Here is a 21,587-nt window from a genome sequence, read left to right as displayed (position 1 = left end):
GGGAGCAGCCCGGTGTCCACTGACGGGTGAGTGACAGACAAATGGGGTCCAGCCCCACGGTGGACGTTACTCAGCCTTAGAAAGGAAGGAATTCTGTCACCTGCTACAGCGTGGATGGACCCTGAGGACACTGTGCTGATGAAATCAGCCAGTCACAAAGGACACACTCTGTGTGACCCCACTGATACGAGGTCCTTAGAGGAGTGAGGTTCACAGAGACAGGAAGTAGAAGGTGGTGAGGGGCTGGGGGAGGGGAGGGGGTTAGTGTTTCATGGGGACAGAGTCTCAGTTTGGGAAGGTGGAAAGTTCTGGAGATGGACGGTGGTGATGGTGACGCAACATGAATGTGCTTAAGGCCCCTGAACTGGACACTTAAAAATGGTTAAAAAGGCGGGTCCGCGCGGCCACGCCAGGCGGGGTTGTCTCCCCGCCCGGCGCCCGTCGTCGGGCCCGTGAGAAAAAAAAAAAAAGGTGAAAAAGGTAAATTTTGTTACGTGTATTTGAACACAAAAAACACTGGGGGGAAAAGTTACGGCGTCAGAAGAAGGGTCTTCGTTGCCCTTTCCTGTGTCTTCCCTCCCACGTAGCAGTGAAGCAGTGGGCTCTGGTGGGAGCCTGTCCTGCGGGCTCTGAAGAAGCCTCTTTGTGGCCCCTCAGCGGACCTGGGCCCCAGGAGAATGTAACGTAAGGAAGGCGCTGTCTCTGCACATCTCAGCCCTCCCTAAAAAGACCAAAGAAAACGGCAGTGCCTCTTCCCTACCACAAACCCCCGGTCTTCCCATCACCAGGCACCTCCTGTCTGTCCTTCACCCCACCCAGCCTAAGGCCACTTCCTGGTCGGGCGGTGAGGCCCCTTCTCTGCAGGGGGTCTGCAGTGGCCTGCTGACTGGCCCTCCCAGGCCCCTGCCCTCCACACTCTGACACCAGACTGCCCCAAAGCACCCAAAGTCCTCCATCCAGAAACCTCCATGGCTCCCTGCTGCCTCCAAAGTGAAATCTCAATTCTGGGGCCCGAGGTCAAGGCCGCCAGGCTCCGCTGCACCTCCTCTCAGCACGTGCGACCCATCTCCACCCCCGTGGGGAGGCAGTAAAGTGCACCAGGCCTGGAGTAGACCTGGGTCCAAACCCTGCCTCCGCCTGGTCTCTGCCACGGGGTGCCCCCACCCCCCACCCCAGGAAAAGTACACTAAAATCCCATGGGCTTCAGAGATGAAGTGACACACGGACGCACTCAGCAATAAACACCCACGTCTCCCACGTACTGCTCACATACACCCTGCTCTTTTCCGGGGTCACACGCCTGTCCGAACGTCAAAGCCTTTCCCATTCTCAGGCCGAGCTCAGGCGCCATCTTCCTCAGGAAGCCTGCCTCACCTCTCACTCCTCTGATGCAGACCTTGCAGCTGCTCAGCCACTGGCCTGGGATCTCATGTTGCACTTAAGACCACAGAGCCCCCCGAGGCAGAGCCACCCTGTCGGCTTGGTGACCACAGTCCAATGCACAAGGTGCCGCAGACAACTGCGTGAACAGGTGTCCTGGAAGAGATCCAGAGTGATGGCTCTTCAGACAAGTGTTCTGAAACTGGGCTCTGCAAGTCTGCGTATCTGCTGCGACAGTTTTATAAAAAGAAGGGGGTTTTGGGGTGCCTGGTCAGCTCAGTTGGTTAGAGTGCAGTGCTCATACCACCAAGGTTGCTGGTTTGATCCCTGCATGGGCCACTGGGCTGCACCCTCCACAACTATTTGAAACAATTATTTGACTTGGAGCTGATGGGTCCTGGAAAAAGACACTGTTCCCCAATAAAAAAGGGGGGAACTTCAAAAGGAGGCAGGTGGTTTCTAACACCGCAGAGCCCTGAGTCTGTAAAGTGAGCTGCTCACCTCACACCCAGAGGCCACAGGCTCAGACAAGGTGGCAAGGGCAAGAACACCACACACCGAGGAGACCCGAGCGGAGGGCTTCTAAGCCCGCCGCCAGCTCCTCAGGGAGTGGGCGTCGAGGACCCAACACTACAGATGGGCTCATGGGAGGCCCAAACACCACGAAATGACTGCACACTTCTCACCAATTACACGTTCACAGCAAAAACTGCAAAGGAATTTGAACCAGGTGTTCAGAAAGAGCCTTGCTGGACTAGCAGACGGCGTTACCAAGTCAGGACCATTGATCCCAGTGTCAGAGATGTCCTCAAGGGTGAACGTCCCCGGAGCTGAACCCAACCAGCCAGGCCCGCAATGAAAACCATGTGGAGCCTCGCCTTGCTGGCGGCGGAACGTGCCGGAGGCACAGACTCCTACCCACACCATCCCCGCCACTCCAAGTCCTATGCCCACGATTTAGAAACGAAAACGAACCGCTGGACTTGGAATCCTACCTCTGCAACCGTGACCTCGAAGCACGGCTTACCTTTGGCTCCAGCTCAAACATAAAACCCTATTAACCACTTTCACTTTTCTGCTATATCCCCAAATAAACGAGTGCTCGCTTTGGAAGGATTTGTCTGCTACGCTTTTACAAATACAGGTCAGGTCTGATTTCAATTTGAGGTTCCTCCTTTTGGCTGAAGACAACCATGAAAAGGCCCTCCCTGAGGCAAGTTTCCGAGTCTAACCGCCAGCCGTCACAGCACGCAGAGCCCTATACTTTTTGCTGTTCTCGCTCCACCAGAATAACCACAAGACCAGGCAGAAGGAGCAGATGAGACCTTTACTCCACCATTCCCGCCTCCCCTTCTCGTATTAAATATCTGAAATATATTAATCTTAAAAAACAATATTAACACAGTACTCAATGCATACAGGCAGTGGAGTAAACAATAAGTCTAGATTGCAAAATCGTAGGTAATTGTAAAAACTGGAGTGTGGGTGTGGTCAGTCCCAGGGTTTTCAGCTGCCTCGTCCAAGGGAGCGTTGTGGAATTCTGCCCTGTGTTAAACTGGGAGGGAAGCGAGGCCATAAAAAAATATATGTGGCAACCCATGGCTCCATCCTCGGAAGATGGCGGTGGCGCAGCAGACCCTGCAGCGAGTTTTAAAGGAACAATCCAAGCACATGTGTTTTTGTTTTTTGGTGATCGCATTGTTCCCCTAAGGCCTTCAGTCCCTGAGGAGGTTTTCGGGCTTGGGGTAGCCGAAGAGAACAAAGTCGGCTTCGTAGAGCTTGTAAAGCTGCCGCCTCCAGGCCAGGGGGATTTTGGCAAACCAGTCCTCCTCCCAGCTGCTGGCAGTTCTGTTCCGGTAGCTCGGGGGGAAGTGCAGCAGCTTGTCCACCTTCAGGAGCCTGAGCAGCTGGGCGGCGTCCTGGTCCAGGGTCTCCAGCTTGCCCACGAAGTCGTAGTCTATCTGGCAGGGGTGGCAGAGGCGGTGCACCTGCCTCCAGTGCTCGTTGAAGGGCGCCAGCTTCTCGGTGTGGGGGTCCAGCAGGTACTGGATGAAGTTGCTGAAGGACACCTTGAGGCCGGCGCTGAAGGCCTCGCGCACGGACGCGGGCAGGCTGCTGTGGTTGGAGTACATCCTGAGCATGGGGACGGCGAACTTCCGGTAGAACTCCTCGTTCTCCAGCTCGAACTTGCTGCGGAAGGCGGAGATGAGGCGCACGAAGGGGTCGCGCACGAACAGGAACTTGGTGTACTTCTTCAGCTTGACCTTCATGAGGTGGCGCGAGAACCTGCCGTAGCGCCGCCAGAACTTGTTGAAGGTCAGGTGGGTGCTGGAGTTGTGCACGTACTCGCGGGGGATGTCCAGCGGGTCGCGGTAGGGGGCGCCCTGGTCCAGCAGGCTCTCGCTCAGCACGATCATCACGCGCTTCCAGTTGGTGCAGGCCACCTTGGGCACGTAGCAGTAGATGACGCCGTGGCGGTCGTCCACGATGAGGTGGTTCAGCTCGTAGTTGGGGATGTCGTCGAAGGAGCGCTCCTTGGTGGGGAACACGAAGCTGGCGTTGGCGCAGAGGTCGCGCAGCACGCTCCTGCGCTCCGCCTGCCGCCCGTCGGGGTCCGGGCTCTGCTGGGCGTCGTGCGTGGACCAGTCGTAGCCCCTCACGCGCTCCTCCATGTTGCTGAGCGCAGACCTGCCGGAGGCCGGCGGCGGCGGCGGGGGCGCCTCCGTCTTCTTCCCGGAGACGGCGGCCACCTGCTTGGTGCCGGTGCCCAGCAGCGTCTCCAAAAGCTCCCCGACCTCGGACGCCAGCTCGCGCCCCGCCCCCTGCGCGGGGGTGGGGCGGGGCTCCAGGGGGTGTGGCCTGGAGAAGGACGTGTGCAGGTAGAAGTGGGCGGTGCCCACGTTGTCCCAGTACACGATGATCAGAAGGATCATGAACACCGAGCCCAGCACCAGCCACAGGCGGAAGAGCCGCGTCTTGGTCATCCTGTCCCTGGGCGGGCGGGGCCCTGTCGCCGGGGTCCTTTCACTGCAGCTTCATGTAGAGACCGGACACTGCCCAGGAACCTGGAAAGGCAATGAACAGCTAAGTTACAGATGAGGGCCCCGCCCCGGGAGGCTTTCGCTCGCCGTCTCAGACCCTGATGGGACCGTGGCTGTGCCCCTCAGAGCCTGCCTCCACGTGGCTGGCGGTCTCCCTCCCCCTCCATCCTCCACCCGGTGAGTCTGGTTAGGCTGCCCCATCAGGACCGTCATCTTCTCCTTGTAATGTGACTAATGCTGCTTACAACGGCCCGAAAGGCCACGTGTGACTGACGAGGTGACTGGAGGTCCTTTATCACTGCACTGAAAAGACGGGGGGGCCTGACAGACCCATCACTGGGCGGGAATGCAGGACCCAGCGAAGAGGAGGCACCCAGGATGAGAGGCTGGACGGTGAAACAAAAACACGGTAACAAGAAGGTTCAAGCTTCATACGAGCTACAGTGTAGAAAAGTGTTAAAGACGCCCCATCCCTGCAAAAAAAATTACCCCTTTTGCCATGTACACTTAATCCAAATCAGCATGTGGCTGACATGTGCTGTGCACTGTCCCTGCCCCTCTATCTGGGAAGGGCAGAGCACACACCGGCTTAGCAGGGGCCTGAAGCCCGAGGTCAGTGGGGACACGGTACAGGTCCACCCACCAGGCTGCTGAACGTGGGCCCAGGTGAGAGCCTTCCGGGTTCTAGCAGCGCCGTCAGTCATCCCCGAGGAGGGTCCAAACAGCAGCAGATCCACGATTGAGATGGGGAAAGGTGGCCTGATCGTCAAAAACAAAAGGAGAGCAAGCGAAAGGGGGACAGGTGCAGAGTGACGGCTGCGAACCTCAGCGGGTGTGCGCACCCTCGGTCCACAGGCAGAGCCGACTAGCAGGCCTCGCCAGCTCGTGGGGTGGGTGGGCAAACCTTGTGTGTGGAGAAGTGCAGGCAGATGATGATGGATCTGTCCCTGCTTTACAACTTCCACTAAAGGCTGTCATCGACCAACAGTCAATGTCAATGCCAGAAAAGCCAGAGGACTGCAGCCTTGGCCCGGTCATGCTCAACAGGTGTTCTGAGCCCCAGGTCTGTCCCAGGGACTTTCTAAGAGCTAGGGACATAACAAGGAAGAAGACGAGTGTCTGATCATTGCTTGGCTTGAAGGATACTGATGAAGTTGTAGGTAACCCCGGCTGGGGATGCTGGCTCAGAGATTAGATGCCAGGCAACACCTACGATGCCTCACCTGGTTACAGTCCTGGTTCCAGCCAATGGAGCAGCCCCGTTGCTCCCAGATCCGCCCTCTTACAACTTCAAAAACTACAGACATAATGCAATCAACACGCATAGGAAGACTCTGACAGTAGGACAGTTTAGGGACTTGGGGACTTCTGGAGTGGTGAGTTTGCGGGGTTCCTTCTTGTCTCCCCCACTTCCTGGACAGGGTGGTGCGCAGCCAGCAGCACAGCCTAAAAAGCCCGCTCCCAAGAAGAGTCCAGCCAAGGGTTGGAAGGGGTGGCTGTGTCCTTGTCCAGGGAGGTCTGCCCTGCCACTGGCTGCCGGGAGGGGATCTCTGGGCCCTTGGAATGTCCTGCCTGATAAGAGCATCTCTGTTGATCTGGGGCCTTGGCCACACCACACAGTCTAACCATGTGATTCAGGGTGGGGGCTTTAGGTCACACAGTACCTGAGGGGTTAGAGACTATGGTTAGCCATGTCGGGGGTGACGTGGGGGGTCAATGTGACGAAACGCCAGTAAAGACTGGACGCCGAGGCTGGGAGGACTTCCCTGGTGGGCACTACTCCGTGTGTGATGTCACATACCAATGCTGGGAGGAGCCAGCACTGTCCACGCCTCCACTAGCAGGGGACCCCTGGAAGCTCCGTGCGGGAGCCGTCCTGGAGCCTGCCCCACGAGGTGCCGCCTTTGGCTGACTGCAATCTGAATCCTTTGCTGTAATGAACATAGCTATGAGTATGACAGCTCAATGAGCTCGGAGTCCTTTGGGCAAATGATCCAACATGAGTGTGGTCTGGGGAACCGCCCCCACACTTTCTGTTGGCATCAGAAGTGAGAGAGGTCTTGGGAACTGTTCCTAACTTCGCAGTGACCTAACAACAGAAACATCTTTTTGGCAACACCCATTCTACTTCAGCCAAACACCAGCGGAAAACCACCCCACCCCGTGTCAGCAGGGCTGAGAGGGAGCTCATCTTCCACCTCACCCCCTGCTCCACAGAAGTGGGCAGCACACTGTGGGCCCCCATCAGGCACAAGGTGCTGTTGGCAGGGCAGGCATCTGAGCTCCCAGCCCCCACGTGGCAGACACTCCACCCCAATGAGAGGTGTCCGTGGTACTGAGCTGGGGGCTGACCTCCCATCCCCAGGCCCAGGGACGCAGGTGGCAGGTGCTCTGCTTCCCCTGCCAGGGTCTAGTGGGGAGCTCAGCCTCCACCCCAAGCCCACCCAGCCCCACTGGCATGGACTGAAGTGGTAGGAGGTGGGATTAGTGGACACTGCTTCCTGCCTGCTCCCAGGATGGAAAATATTAGCCATGCAAATGGTAATCAAAAGAGGTCACCTGCTGGGGTTGACGTGCCCACAGTGCCTGCGAGACCCCCAGCCAGGGTGTGACTCAGCACTGTCGTCTGTTAGGCCCTTCGTCCCACAGGGTCCAATCCCCAGGCCACCAGCTCGGTATCTGACCCACCCTGCCACCAACTGAGACTGGAATCTGGATTCAGAAAGATGAACGACAGGTTGGTAAGATGGGCTGAAAACAAGAGCTTGACATTGAAATGGGGATAAATGTTAAGCTGTCCACGTAGGTCAAAATGAACCACCTGCACGGGACACAGGGAGACTTCCGAGTTGGATACAAAGCAAGAAGGGATGAGGTGAGCAAAAGCAGCAATGTGCCTTTTCCCATTACCCCCTGGGCAGGGGCTCACTCCGCACAGCCAGCCACGTGCTGGAGACGCACAGCTTTGTGTGTACTCTGCGTCACACTGTATACTGGTTCTACATTAGGAAGCAGCTAACTGCATTACGAAAACCATGAAACCACTGGGATCAGAGGTGGACTAGCCTGCCTGTCTCTTACACAACTGCTGCTGGCAGTGTGACTGCTTCCCTTTGAGTGTGTCGTGGGTGTGAGTGGAATAAGAACAAGGAACATTGCACCACTTTTAATATCCTTTTAATGGTTATAATCACACAATTTTCCAGCTTATTTTTAAAATTAGATCATAAGTACCCATGTCATTAACATTTTCAAGACTATCCCTTCTCAAGGATTAGTGTCAGTGAAGTTTCTTGACATGAAGGTAAAACCATATTTTTTTAAAAAAGGAAAAAAATATAACTTAAAATGTCAAACGATTTGAGAGATTGGTTTTGAATTTTAAGATCGAGACTAACGAGCAGTGTGAAGATGAGTAGAGTCACAGAGTCACCTCGGAGGACCCCGGCACAAGCCACAAACCAAGAACTGTGCCGTCCTCCACACAGCGGGAAATGCTAAGAACCAGACAAGTGATTTGCCGGCCCGACAGCCTAGTACCTTTGCTTATTTTTCAGTCAAGGAGGAGCACGTGCACATTAACGTGCACATTAACAAACGCCAGTGCCCACACCTTTTCTAAAGACTCTGACCCTCTTTACTGAGAGTTCGAAAAGATTTAGTTTAATTGTAAGGAAAAGACATGGTCAAATATTTTGAGGACAATCACAATATATATACTGATAATATCTTTTCAGTAGCAGCTGCCATTTAACGAGCTCTTAGCATGTGCCATGCATACGATGAGCAGTTTACACAGGTCCGTTACTTCTTCATGTCCTCACCCACAACCTTGGGGACAGCTGAGGAAACTGAGGCTCAGAGATGTCCAGTCGACATCGGAATTCAAGTCGGACTCCCCACACACTCCCACAGCCTTCTGACTGTTACAAGTACTCTCTCTCCTAAACAGCTTTATGGAGGCAAACTGACAACAAACTGTCTGATTTAAAATGCACAATTTGCTGAGTTTGATGTTGTTTGCACCGGGACCCCATCACCACAATCACAGAGTGAACACCCCATCACCTTCCAGACTCACTCGTGCCCCTTCGAACCTTCTACCCCCGCACTCCTGACCGCTCCAGCAATTCTTTTTTTTTTTTTTTTTTTTAAGATTTTATTGTTGTTGGGAGAAAGGAAACAGTGCTGGGGAATTGGGGGAAGGGGAACAGACAAGTTGCTGTCGTTTTGTTCTTCAGTCTAGTTGTGGAGGATGTTGCTTCACTGGCCCAAGTTGGCACCATCATTGCGCTCTTCTCTGGCGAGGCAGATCAGTCGCCGGCTTCTGGACGGCCGCTCACGCTGGCTGCTGGCCGCTCACGCTGGCTGCTGGCCGCTCACGCTGGCTGCTGGCTACATACGGTAGCCCATGGCAACCCACTTCCACAAGGGCTGCAGCCTACGCCGTCGCCGGCGACTCATGGCAGCCCAGCTCCAGGCTGAGCTGTCGTTCAGCATCTTAGCTGTGGAGGGCAGTGTCACTGGCCCTCAGATGTGGGATCCGAACCGGGGCCCTCTGGCATCCCAAGCGAGTTCTTAACCATCGCGCCACTCGGCCGGCCCTCGCTCCAGCAATTCTGATCGTTCGCTGTCATTATAAATCAGTGCAGGTTTCTTCTTACTCAGAGCTCCATCTGATCAACAGAGGGGCCTGGAAAGATGACACTTCCTTGGAAGTTCAGACGATGACATCTGTGTCTGTCACAAACAGGCAAGGGTTTCCTGGCTTCTCTGACCCAAAGGACACAAAGGCCCTGGTCCTTGAGGCAAACAGGACCTAACAGCCAGATGGGTCCCTCAGCGCTGAAGTCAGCGGGAACCAGCCCTACAGCCGCCCTGCGCCCGGCGGGGCACAACAGACTTGCTGTACGTTTCTGCAACCGTCCCCAGTGTCTCAAGTTCAAAGAAAGCGTCTTCTTTCAACAAGACGTTTAACTCAAATTAAAGTTGCTCTAATGGTTTCCTTATTTGGTGTATTAGCACTAAACATTATAATCTTTTGGTCTTTAATACATTTACAGTTTGGTTCTTTTTTACTTTTAAAGATTTTATTGGGGGAATTGGGGGAGGGAACAGCGTTGGGGAATCAGGGAAGGGGAACAGACAAGTTGCTGTCCCCCGGTTATTCAGTCTAGTTGTGGAGGATGTCGCTTCACTGGCCCATGTTGGTATTATCATTGCGCTCTTCCCGGGTAAGGCAGTCACTCGCTGGCCATTGGACAGCTGCTCACGGCAGCTCTTGGCAGTTCACAAAAGCCCATGCCAGCTGCCAGCCAGACCCACTGCAGCCCACGCTGTCGCCAGCAGCTCACGGCAGCCCAGCTCCAAGTCGAGCTATTGTTCAGCATCTTAGCTGTAGAGGGCACAGTGTCACTGGACCTAATGAGGGATCCGAACCGCAGCCCTGCTGCTCAGAGCTGGCGTCCCAAGCCCACTCTTAACCCATGAGCCACTCGGCCGGCCCTACAGTTTGGTTCTTAATGGGTGACCTACTTAGTAGGACGGGGCATGGCCAAGCGCTCAGGTGTGGAATCGGGGGCCCACGTTCAGGTCCCACCATCACTCCCTTGCCCAGGCCAGCAACAGGTCAGGCATGTGCCCTCCCTCGCCTCTTTCCTCATCAGCGCAAAGGATCTGTTTTTTAAACAGCAATTAAATTAACTAATTTATAATGAGACTCATAACTTACATCACACAGACTAGAGCACACAGCGTGAACGGTGCAGTCCTCCCTGTGAGCAGTTTCAGGGGACATTACCAGGTTATTATCCAGTCATTTGCTGAGCACAGACTCCACACGGCGGGGAGAGGGCTCAGCTCCAAGTGTCAGTAAATACCCCTGGATAGTGGGCATTTGGGGGATTCTGACTTACTCCTTTATATATGGTTTCCTGTATTTAAATGTGTTTTATTTACATTGCGCATATTATTTCCTAGTATCAGAAAAAAAAATCCTTTTAAAGAAGATACACAACAATAAAATATTAAGGCATCAACAACAACAAAAATCTGACAAATTGGATTTCATGCAAGTAAAATTTTTTTGTGCATCAAAAGACACCATCAACATAGTCAAAATGCTCCCACAAATGGGAGAGAATGTTTGCAAATCATATGTCTAATAAGGGATTAATATCCAGAACATAGAAAGAACTCATAACACTCAACAAGAAAAAAAAATTAACCTGATTCAGGAACAGACGTTTTTCCAAAGATACACAAATGGCCAAGAAGCACATGGAAAGACGCTCAGCGTCACTGATCACTAGGGGACTGAGATCAAAACCACAGTGAGCTGTCACAGCGCCTGTGACGATGATTCCTCTGCGTCAAAACAGGAAAGAACGAGGATTGGTGAGGACGTGGACAAACTGGAGCCCTTGTGCACTGTTCATGGGATGTGAAACGGAGGCTACTGTGAGAAGCAGCTCGGAGGGTCCTCAGATAATCAGAACCACCATGGGACCCAGCGATTCCCCTTGTGAGTCTATGCCCAACAGAATTGAAAGTGGGGTCTCCAAGAGATACCTGCACCCAAGTTCACAGCAGCGCTGTCCACCATAGCCAAAACATGGAAGCAACCCAGGTGTCCACTGGAGAATAAATAAACAAAATGGGGAGGTACATAAAATGGAGTATCATTCAACCTTAAAAAGGAAGGAAATTCTGACACGTTAAACATGGATGGACCCTGAGGACCCTGTGCTGCGTGAAGTAAGCCAGACACTAAAGGACAAATACTGTGTGATGCCACTCATACGAGGTCCCTGGAGTAAAATGCACAGAGACAGGAAGTAGGTGGTGGGTGTCAGGGGCTGGGGGACGGGGGGTGGCAGTTAGTGATTAATGGGGATGCAGTGTCAGTTTAGGAAGATGGAAAGTTCTGGAGACGGACGGTAGTGACGGCTACACAACAGTGTTAATGTCCCTAATGCCACTGATTGGACACTTTAAAATGGTGTATTTTATGTGTTTTTTATGGTTAAAAAAAAAGGGGGGGGGATGAATTGGAGCTGTAACAGAGGATTTCGAGGAATTCCCAACAGATACTGAACAGAAGCAAAACGCAGGTCAGTGTTTAAAAACTAAATCAAGGCCTTACTCTGGTAGAGACTGTAACAGGCTACACGTGGAGCCTGCTGCTGACAGCTGAGCGAAAGCTCCACAGGCGGATGACCTGCACCTTCTAACACAAACGTTACAGTTCCAAAAACGTATGGGGGGCGGGTGCATGCAAACAGGACAGGTGTACCCCTCAGGACGGCCCACAGTCCGTGTGTCCTGTTACTCCGCAGGAGGCTGTCCTGGAAGCCTGGTCTCAACCAGGGGTCCGGCCGTGGGATCAGTGTGCGTCGGTGCAGCCCTTCCATGCCTTTCCATACCAAGGTGCCGGGCACCTAAGCGCTGAGCTGAGGCAGCACTTGGCGTCGAGGCTGAGGCCATGCTCATTTTTAACATCAAAGAACAAGGGTGGCCCTTTGTGTTGTCATTTCTAACCTCAAACACACCACATAAACAGCAGTTGTGGAAACAAGAGGCTAGTGTGCTCAATGGCCTGTGAGAGCAGTCCTTTGAAAGGGAAGGACTGTGGCTGCTTGAAAACATGCGTGGATCCTAAGTTCAGTTTCTCAGAACTGCAAAGAGATGAAAAGAGAGAAGGACGACCAGATAGCACAGCCAGCACGGTTTCCTTTTTAGAGGGGACACTCGGGGCAACACTTCGCTGCCTCCTGGGGTGGGAGAAGGCAGTGGAGAGCCAGGTGAGAAGAACTGGGTGAGAACTGAAGCCACGCTTCGGGGAACACAATGACCTCATACAAGCACTTTTCATTCAAAGAATCAGGGCATGATTTGCAGGCATGAATCTCCCACTATTTCAAAAGCAGTCGATAAGAAGCCCTACACGTTTGGAAACGCAGAGCACAGAGGTTTCACATAAGAAATGGTTGACCGTCAGCCTGAGCACATCAGTCTCAGGCTTCTGCCTCTGGCAAGAGGACTGACAGAGCCGCATCCAGAAGCTGCCTCTTTGGGGGGCTAGTTTTCTACCAGGGTTTTGTCAAATGCCCTCAGAGATGCAGCTGACAAAAGAATTAGGTTCCGTTTGAACCAAAGCACTGTGGCCCTTAGCTCAGGGTGGGGCTGTTGCCCATCTTTGCAGCCTCAGGAAGCAGGACCCCCAGCTGGCTGCCCACGTAAGGCCGCCGGGCTGGAGGAGCCTTCACACCAACAGCAGGTAAAAATCAGGGGGACGACAGGGTGGCCTGTGGCAGCAGGCTGGGGGCTGAGCTCCCTGACATTCAGGTGTGTCATCCTGATCTGGAAGAGGGCCACACGGCCAGGCACACATTCAGACCTGCACAGGCGCACTCCACACTGTTATAGCAGAGCCGACAGCTACAACAGGAAAGGTCAAGTGCATGTGCTGGTTAACTTGATGTGTCAACTTGACAGCTACAGGCTGCCCAGATGGCGGGTCACACATTATTCTAAAGTGTGTGTGGAGAGGCAAGAGAGCCAATGCAATACTGGAGAAGGACGACGTGGGGGACGGGCGCCACCCGACTTCAGGACGCACCACAGAGCTGCAGGCATCGGGCAGCGCCGTGCTGGTGGGAGAGGAGGCAGCAGGTCAGGGGGGCGAGAGCCTGGAAACAGACCTGCGAACCACAGCCGCCTGCTCTCTGACAAAGGAGCAAAGGCGACACCATGGAGCAGAGATGGTCTCTTCGGCAAACGGTGCTGAGCGACTGGACATCCACGTGCTACAGGATGAGTCCAGGCAGACCTCAGTCCCTTCACAGAAATGAACTCAGAGTGGAGCCTCGGCCCATGTGTAAAATGCAAAACCACAGAGGATAACGCAGGAGAACACCTAGATGGCCTTGGGTATGGCGATGCCTTTTAGACACAACAGCAAAGACACTCCGTGAATGGAACAGTTGTCCGCACCAATGAGAGCTGTACAAGAATGTTCTCTGCAGCTTAATCAGAACAGCTACAACCTGCAGACAACCCAGAGGCCCAGCAGCAGGTGAGCAAACTAGCAAACTATGTGCTCATTCAGTGGAAGGCCACTCAGCAGTAAAAGAGAGCACACAACTCTCGCATCAGTACACGCGACGACGTGGGTGAATCTCCCAGGGATCACGCAGAGCACAAGACCCAGACACAAAAGAGAACACACCACGTGACTCCTCCAATAGGAAGTCTTAAAAAGGCAAAAAGAGAGACAGGACTCACAGACTGCACAGGGCCAGGAGGAAACGGGGTGGCAGGTTCCGGTGTACGGGCTGCAGTGGCGGTTACACGGGGCACATTTGTGTATATTTGGTGAGCTGCACACTTAAGATGTGTGCATTTTACTGTGTGCAAATCATATCTCAATACATTTGATTTCAAGGAAAACAATGTCAGCAGTCTTACTGACTCGGTCTCTAGAAGGTAAAATTTTTCTCTTCAACATGAAGCTGTGAACTATAATAGCTCTCACCATCTCCACAACACAGAACAAAAACACCAGTCTCGGGGGCCACACAAGCAGCCAGAGCCCGGGGGCAGCAGGCGGGAATTCTGAGGCAGCTCCAGGATCGTTTCAATTCTTTATCGACCAAACCAGAACCACCGATGCCCCTCTGCTAACCAGAGCCACCGAGTACAAAAACGAGAGAATATCAGCTACTGCTGTAAAACTGTAAGGCACTTTCTCCAGACTATACCGCTGGCCTTCCTGACCCTTCCATCAGGCCCTCAGCTATGTGCATCATTTAAATATAACATGTAATTTTTATTATTCTCATGTTTTTGACCAACAGCCAGTTACCAGCAGTCAAAGGAGACTGCATGTTTTCAATAGACTATTATATAACAACAACAGTAGCTACCATGCTTTCAAAAGTGCTGCTGTAAGGCCTTACACATACTAATAATTTATTTAATCCTCACACTAATTGTGATGAGATTGGGACAGAAATGCCAGGTAACGTGCCCAAGCCTACACAGCTAACAACTGTTCAGAGCAGGTACTGAACGCAGGCAGCTGGTTGCAGCGCTGCCCGCCCTACCAGGGCACGTGACCGGCTCCACGGTACACGTTAACGCAGAGCTGGTTGGGTTTTACTCGACACTCGGACTTTTATCACCTTTGTTTCTGAGAGAATTCATGTCTTCTTGTCCAAATAACCAACTTCTGAGCATTAAAACGAGTGACATGACCTGCAGTAAGAAGTCCAAGAGTGTTTCAAGTTTTATTTATTTATGCTCCTGGCAAAAAGGCCAGAAACTACTGACTCTTTTCCAGCTCTGCACACACTACATCAGGCAAAGACTTCACTGTGGCTCCCATCACTGTAGCGGGCAGAGATTCGGAAAGTTTCTGTAGGTGATGTGGCACTTACCCTGCACCCAGCGGGTGCAGCCTGGCACCACGCTTTGGTGCTGGATTAAAACCTCCATTGTCGAGCAGGTTTCCACTTGGTTCCACCAGCACTATGGTTTACCAGCTTATAAAACGACTTCACTTGTATTCAGTTAACCCTGCAAACATAATCCGGCAGTGTCTCCAAATAAAAATAAGCAATAAATAAGTCACATTGATGAGACTGAACAGGTGATGGACGTCCCAGAAGACATGAGTGGAAGTGGAGCCCACACGTGGCCTTTGACGTGAACACCTTCCCCACAGGGCTGGGGCCACAGCACAGATGGCTGTCCACTCACAATGGTCCCCAAGGCCCCGTCGCATCTCACACTTAGGTGGGATGACAGTGCACACACACCGGCCCCACGCTCCCAAACTAGACCTCACGTTCTTAGAAGACCAGGTCACGTCTATGAAATCTATATTCCTCAAATATGTGATGTGTGGTATCTGACTCTGGAATCCAAACGATAACTTCTCAGACTTAAGTGAATTCAAAGAAATGATTTCAAGGGGAAATAACGACACTCTCACAAGGATGCGGTAGGAAGCTGCTGGAGGAGGTCGCACCTTAGAAGTCACCCAGGGCCTCTGCTGCCCCACCTCTGCCCCCGCCCTGGTCTGAGCTTCCTCCAGCCGCCACCAGGCCACCCAGCTTCTGCTCTCAGGCCCCTACAACGCATTCCCAGCCCGGTAGCCACGGTCATCCTGTTAAGAGTCAGTTCGTGTCACGTCTCGGCTCAAAGCCCTCCGATCATTAGAGTCCAAACGGCTTCCCATTTGCAGCCCTTCCAATGGGCTGTGACAAGCCTCTATGACGGGGATCCCATGCTGTCGCCTCTCCCTTCTTCCCTCTTACTGGCCCCACTCCGGCCACAAGAGCCTTGCTGTTCCTCATCTACCCCGACCACGCTCCCACCGCCTGGCCGTTCACCGTCCTCTGCCTGGACCACTCCCGCCGGAGCAGCGGGCTCAGTCCCAGCTTCCTCCTGGTCTCTGCTCAGCCTCACCTCATCAGTGAGGCGTCCCTGTCCCTCCCAGCCCCTATGTCACCTCCAGCACTGCACAGTCACTGGTTTATTTGCTCGTTGTCTGCACTAGGAGGCACCCGATCTTTCTATCGCAGCTGTAGCTCGAGGCTTAGAATAGTGCCTGACAAACAGTGGGTGCCCGACAAAAACCAGAGGAACACAACTGGCCCTGATTTCATAATTCAGGGAACTGGGTAACAGGTAAAGAAGGATTCATAATACTGTTCTCTCTACTTTTGGAAGTGTTTAAAAATCCCTTGATAACAAGTTAAAAGAAAAAAAAAAAAGCTAAAGAAAGTGCCAAATTCCGGACATGTGACCACAGCCAGGGGACAGGAAACCGTAACAATGACAACAATGAAGAGGAAACAAGGACAAGTGAACTCTGATACACAAGGGCTGCTGAGTGCCCAGGCGGTGCACAAGCAGGCAAGTGGATGGCCTCTTCTTCCATCTGCGTCGGAAGTTTGGTGCGGCTCTATTTGTGTTTCCATTCATGTTATGCATTTGTGTTACAGGATTAGCTTGGTCTCCAGAGGGCGTTCGCTACAAACACAGCAGCCCCTTGTCCCTCGGCCCGTTCTCCACCTCCATCTTTCTCCCTCATTCTTTTCAGCTGAATCTTCTGGTTCCCTCCCACCTGTAAGTGACAGCCCGACTGTTCAGTTTGGACATCCCCTACTGGTGTCCCGCTCTGGCAGGTGGGGACACGTAGTCTCTGTCCCCCTGTGGACCCTGGTACACAACCAGGGTCCTCTCATCACACACTTTCTACAGAAGGCATGTCATCGTTCCAATTAGAGCAATAGTCGATGTTGGCAGAACTCGTCATCACTGTCTAAAGCTGTTCACAGCTGAGCCTGGCAGGACCCCATCATTACATTTTGTTTCCGGCACACGGTGTACTTTCCCTGGAACTAATAACAGTCTTGGGTTTTCATTTGCTTTGCTCTCCTTGGGCTTATTACCAATCCAGCCCAACTCTGCCGACTACCTGAACCTCCTCTCCAGATGCTCTCGTGCTTCTGGTGCCGGTCAATTTCATCTTCCCCTCAAATCTCCTCAAGGGGCCTTCTGGCTAGCTCAGGGCACAGCATGCCTGGTCCATGCCTGGTGCCCCGCTGGCATCCTCGCCTCTCCATCTCACCCAGTGATTCCTTTCACCTCTCTCTGGAGGAAAACCCTGTCCCCTCTAGCTGTCTTTCTAGAATCACCATCTCATTTTGGGAGAGCACGCCTGCCAGTCACTTCATTAAAGGGCATGAGAGGCAAATTTTTGGACCATGTCTGAAAATACCTTTATTCTAGCCTCCTTTGCCTGATTCAAGATTGAAAATATTTTCCTTTGGAATCCTGAACACCATGCTCTCTTGTTTTCCAGCTTCCAATATTGCTGCAGACAGGTCCCCAGGCCATTCTGCGTCAGCCTGTGATGCCCTGTTGGTGGCCTGTTTTTATTGTTTCTCTAGAAGCTAGCGCAATCTTCTTTGTCCCAGGCTGCTGAAATGTCACAACAACGTGCCTCGGAGTGATCTGAACACTCCTCTCCAAATTCTGGAATCGCCAGCTTCAGAGGCACTTCCCAGTAAATCCCTTGCTTCCGAAACCCGCACTAGTCGCCGTTGGAAAGTCAGCGTCCCTCTCTATCTTAACTTGCTCCCCAGACTCTAACTATTCAAATTGGGAGCTGCCAGAGCAGGAAAGTGGAGGCTCCCTGCGTTTCATCCTCGTTGCTGGCCACTCGGTGCCCCTTCCACACAAGAAGCTTGGGTTCCAGGAAGTTATCTTACACCATTTTGTGGATGATTTCACCCCATTTTCTCTCTTACTAAAATCTCTTATTATTCAGCTGTCAACTTCCTGATCTGACCCTTAATTTTCATTTCTCTCTCATTTTCCATCTCTGCTTTTCCGTTCACCTTCCTAAGTTCCTCAGCTTTATCTTTCACCCACCAACTGGGTTTTTCGTTTCTGCCATTTTGTTTTTCATATCCAAGAGGTTTCGTTTGGGTTCTTTGTTTGTTGTTGTTGTTTTTTTTTATTAGCTGAGCCATCCTGCCACCTGTTGGCAGCTCAGCGGCTGCTCAGCTCGGGCTGGGACTCGAACTGCTGTTGCTCAGAGCTCACAGTCTTGAGCGAGCTCTTAACCAACTGAGCCACTCGGTTTGGGTTTGGGTTCTTTGTTTCTTCAAAGTACATGATGTTCTTGTGCCGAACACGCGCTATTTTCTCTTACGTCCCTGTGCACACTTCTTCACCCTTCCTCCTGCACATCCTCCACTTCCTCCAAGTGTGACCATGGTCCCCATTTTCCAAGTCTGAGGCTTTCTTGCCTAGTCTCTGGTCATCTGTTCCTAGTTCCGGGGCGGGGGATTAAAAGAACTTGGAAGCCTTGAACCTTGGGTGGGGGTTATTACGTCTGACCTTCGGTAGCAAGTGAGCCAGCCAGGCCTCCTGACCGGGGACCCCCTGAGGGCACTATTTTTAGGTATTTTCTCTGGGCTAGCTGCTCACATTCTGCACTCTTCCATTCTCCCGCCTGGAGGGAAAGAGCAAGCTGGTGGCGCTCTGGGAGCCCAGCAGGCCCCACTGGCTTCACCTTCCGGTGTTCTTACCGCGGTGCACTCTCTCGCCCCATTCAACTGCGCTGTTTCCGGTCCTCTGAACAGTTACAAAAACTCCCCACCCCTTGGTTAAATGCAGGAAGTATTTCATTACTGTGTCAGTTGTCATTAGGTCCATCTGCTCGCAAGTGTTCAGAGAACCATCAACCCTGGCTGCAGCCACAGACCCAAAAAGTAGGTGTGAAACTAACAGGTGCTTTCTGAAGAGAAAGAGAAGCAATTAAAAAAATCGAAACTGAAGATTTAAAAGAAACGAATAACTAGCTGCATTTGTCTCAGCAGTATCAATAACCAGTCTCTTCCCCACAAACGGCACTTCAGCCTTCAGACCTTTCTAGAAGAGAATCACCCACAGTCATGGTGAATGTGCGGTAACAACTATATACTGCATGACCAGTGTCAGCCAACCGATATGCTGCTCTTCTGCCATCTGTCCCTTCCACGCCAGCGGAAGTTCCCCAGGATTGCGTCCTTGGACACTCTCTCTCCAAGGGCACATCCGATCCAGGATGGCCCACAGATACTGCAAATTCTACAAGTGTGAACATCAGCAGTATGTTTGCCCCTCCCTGTGCAAACCTGCTCCAGCGTTCCTCATAGCAGCTACCAGCTCTGTCCTTCAGTCACCCGAGTGAGACATCTTGGTTCCTTTCGCCTCTCCCTTTCCCCCCAACCCACAGAGCGCCACTGACATTCTCCAGCCTCTTTCAACCCAACACCCCTCTCCACTCCCCTGGCCACTGTCCTGGCCCCTCACCCCATATGGCTGTGCCCAGGTCAGTCTCCATCTCCCCATACCCTGGACCCATCCTGCTTCTCACCAGTGAAACACAGATCTATCACATCCCACCCAAAACCTGGACTCCTCGCCAGATGGATAAAAGTCCAAACGCCCTAGCACAGCATCCAAGGCCCTTCCCTTCCCCGGCAGAAACCTCTTTCCAGCCTCAGCTTCTACCCCAGTCCTCAAACCCCATCCCACAACTAATACGGGAACTCTATGTCCCCCAACGTCCATTCACTCCCACGTCTCTGCACGCCTTGCTGCCTCCTCCTGCGATGTTCTCCCACCCTTCGTTCATCCCGCGATGCCCAACTCCTACATGGTCTCCACCATGGAAAACCTCTCCAACACCAAAAACAAACAAGCCTGGCCGGACCGTGTTAACGCCTACAGGACAGCACCAATCACACTGTGACAGCCACGTGACCGCACCGCCAGCAGCTAGCCCAGCCTGGCATCTTGCAAAGGATGAGACACTCACTGTTTGTTACAGCGATGAACCAGGCGTGCACTGAGTGAAGAGTACTGCTGGCCTGAAAACATCAGCCCAAAGTCCTGTAAACTAATCTGCACCAGAATTAAACACCCATGCCGGCACTCTGTAAACTCGCGGTAGTCCTGCTACTTAACACTTTCCTTATGTGCCTGTTTTCTCTCCGTTTTCACCCAGGCACCAGCCCGGATTCACATTCCCAACCCCAGATGTGCACAGAGAAGGGCTAAGGAAACTGTGCCTGGCCTGGGGGCCGGCGAGGACCAGCTGAGCCGTTTCCCAGCGGCCCTCCGCCTGCACCCACACGTCAGGGGACAGTACCCTTCAGGAAGCACTTGCATCCGCTCTGCCCACAATCCACACTCTCATTCACCCTGGGTCTGCTGAGTCTCCCCGGCGTGGAATTATAAAATAAATAATTCAATAATCACGGACACACTATGGCTTGTTGTGCTCCGTGCCAGACGGAACCTCAGCTTGAGCCAACGGTCTGTCAGTGATGTCTCGGTGGCCAGGAGCCCAACTGGAAGATATAAGTCCTACTGTTAGGACTAATACATGGCTTCCTTTCGCCCAAGAGGCAGAACTGAGCAGGGAGTCGTTTGAGTGATCCTCTGCCACGACCCCCCTGTGTCCGCTGGGTCTGCAGTTACTGCTCTGTGGTCAGCAGGACGGGAAGCCAAGTTGGGGCGACAGGGAAAAGCCCACAGTCTGGGTGAGCCTCGGAACCGGAGGGCGGGGGCTCCCTCTGCAAGGAGCTGGGTGGAGGAGCCTGTGCCGGGCGCGTCCATCCCACTGGTCCCCAGGCAGGGACTCTGGTGATCACTGCGGCATCGCTGTCGCTCGGAACAATGACTGATTTTCCTTCCAGACTCCCGCGCGGCCGAAGAAGGAAACCGATAAGCGCGCCAGGGGGACACTCCACCCGCTGCCGTCCCTCAGCAGGGCCGGGGTGACAGAGACCGGGCGGGGCCCAGCCCACCGCGGGGCGAGCCGGCCGAGGGTGGGCACCGCGGCGGGCGCCCCAGGCGCCGTCCAGGGTCTCCCTCATCCCGATGAGGACGGGGGCTCAGAGAGGGTGCGAGCCGGGCCAAGGTCACACAGCAGCCGGCGCGGGGGTTCCGCCCGGGCCGCGCCAGAGCTGCCGCGCGGTCTAAGAGAGCAGAGAGCCACCGGGCGCAGGCGCTCCCACCCCGCGCGCCCCTCGCCCCGCGCGCCCCTCACCTCGCAGCCGCCACCGCCGCCGCCGCCTCGCGACCCGCGGACCCTCCAGAGGCCGCCCCTCCGCCGGCCCCGCCCCCGCCCCCGGCTCGGGAGCCCTGCCTCCTGGTCCTCTTCTCGCGAGAAGTCTTGGCCGGCGGAGGGGCCACGAAGGCCGAGGGGCGCCCGTCCTCAACGCGCCTGCGCACTTAGCACTCAGCCCCTCCCTCCCCAGCCAGTGCCATGTGGCGCCGTATTTACGACCTGAGATGGGCCCGCCCCCGGCCATCGGGAGCCCCGCCCCTTTTCCAGAAGCCAATCCTGTCCTGCGGGCCCTGGCGTTGGCTCCGCCTCCAGCGGGCCGGGCGCGGGGAGCTGCAGGGAGCGTCCCGCGCGGCTGTCAGGCAGGCGGCCCAGCGGTTGGAGGCCAGCGCAGCGTTGCAGCAGATACGGTCCAGCTAACCAACATTTAGGCAGCGCCTGCTGTCTACCGGACCCGTTTGCGAGCACCCACTGCTTGCTCCCCAGCCAGGGCTCTCTGTGCGACCTTGGGCAAGTGACTGAGCCCCTCT

General features: G+C 53.8%; 1 protein-coding gene across 1 annotated transcript; it reads right to left on the bottom strand.

Moving 5' to 3' along the window:
• Positions 1-2,688: 2,688 nt before the first annotated feature.
• Positions 2,689-21,214, bottom strand: CHST12 (carbohydrate sulfotransferase 12). The gene is made up of 2 exons (XM_019637599.1): positions 21,040-21,214; positions 2,689-4,445 (listed from the first exon to the last, which is right to left on the bottom strand). The coding sequence occupies exon 2, from the start codon at positions 4,362-4,364 to the stop codon at positions 3,096-3,098; it is 1,269 nt and encodes a 422-aa protein (XP_019493144.1). The 5' UTR covers positions 4,365-4,445; positions 21,040-21,214; the 3' UTR covers positions 2,689-3,095.
• Between the last annotated feature and the right edge of the window lie 373 nt (positions 21,215-21,587).

The sequence above is a fragment of the Hipposideros armiger genome, unplaced genomic scaffold (assembly GCF_001890085.2).
Source record: "Hipposideros armiger isolate ML-2016 unplaced genomic scaffold, ASM189008v1 scaffold_33, whole genome shotgun sequence".
Taxonomy (NCBI): Eukaryota; Metazoa; Chordata; class Mammalia; order Chiroptera; family Hipposideridae; genus Hipposideros; species Hipposideros armiger.
The sequence above is the reverse complement of the archived record's forward strand: the minus strand, read 5'-3'. Positions and strand labels throughout refer to the sequence as shown.

Bases quoted from the DNA above. Each gene is read 5' to 3' on its own strand.
- CHST12 (XM_019637599.1), bottom strand. From the start codon at position 4,364: ATGACCAAGACGCGGCTCTTCCGCCTGTGGCTGGTGCTGGGCTCGGTG.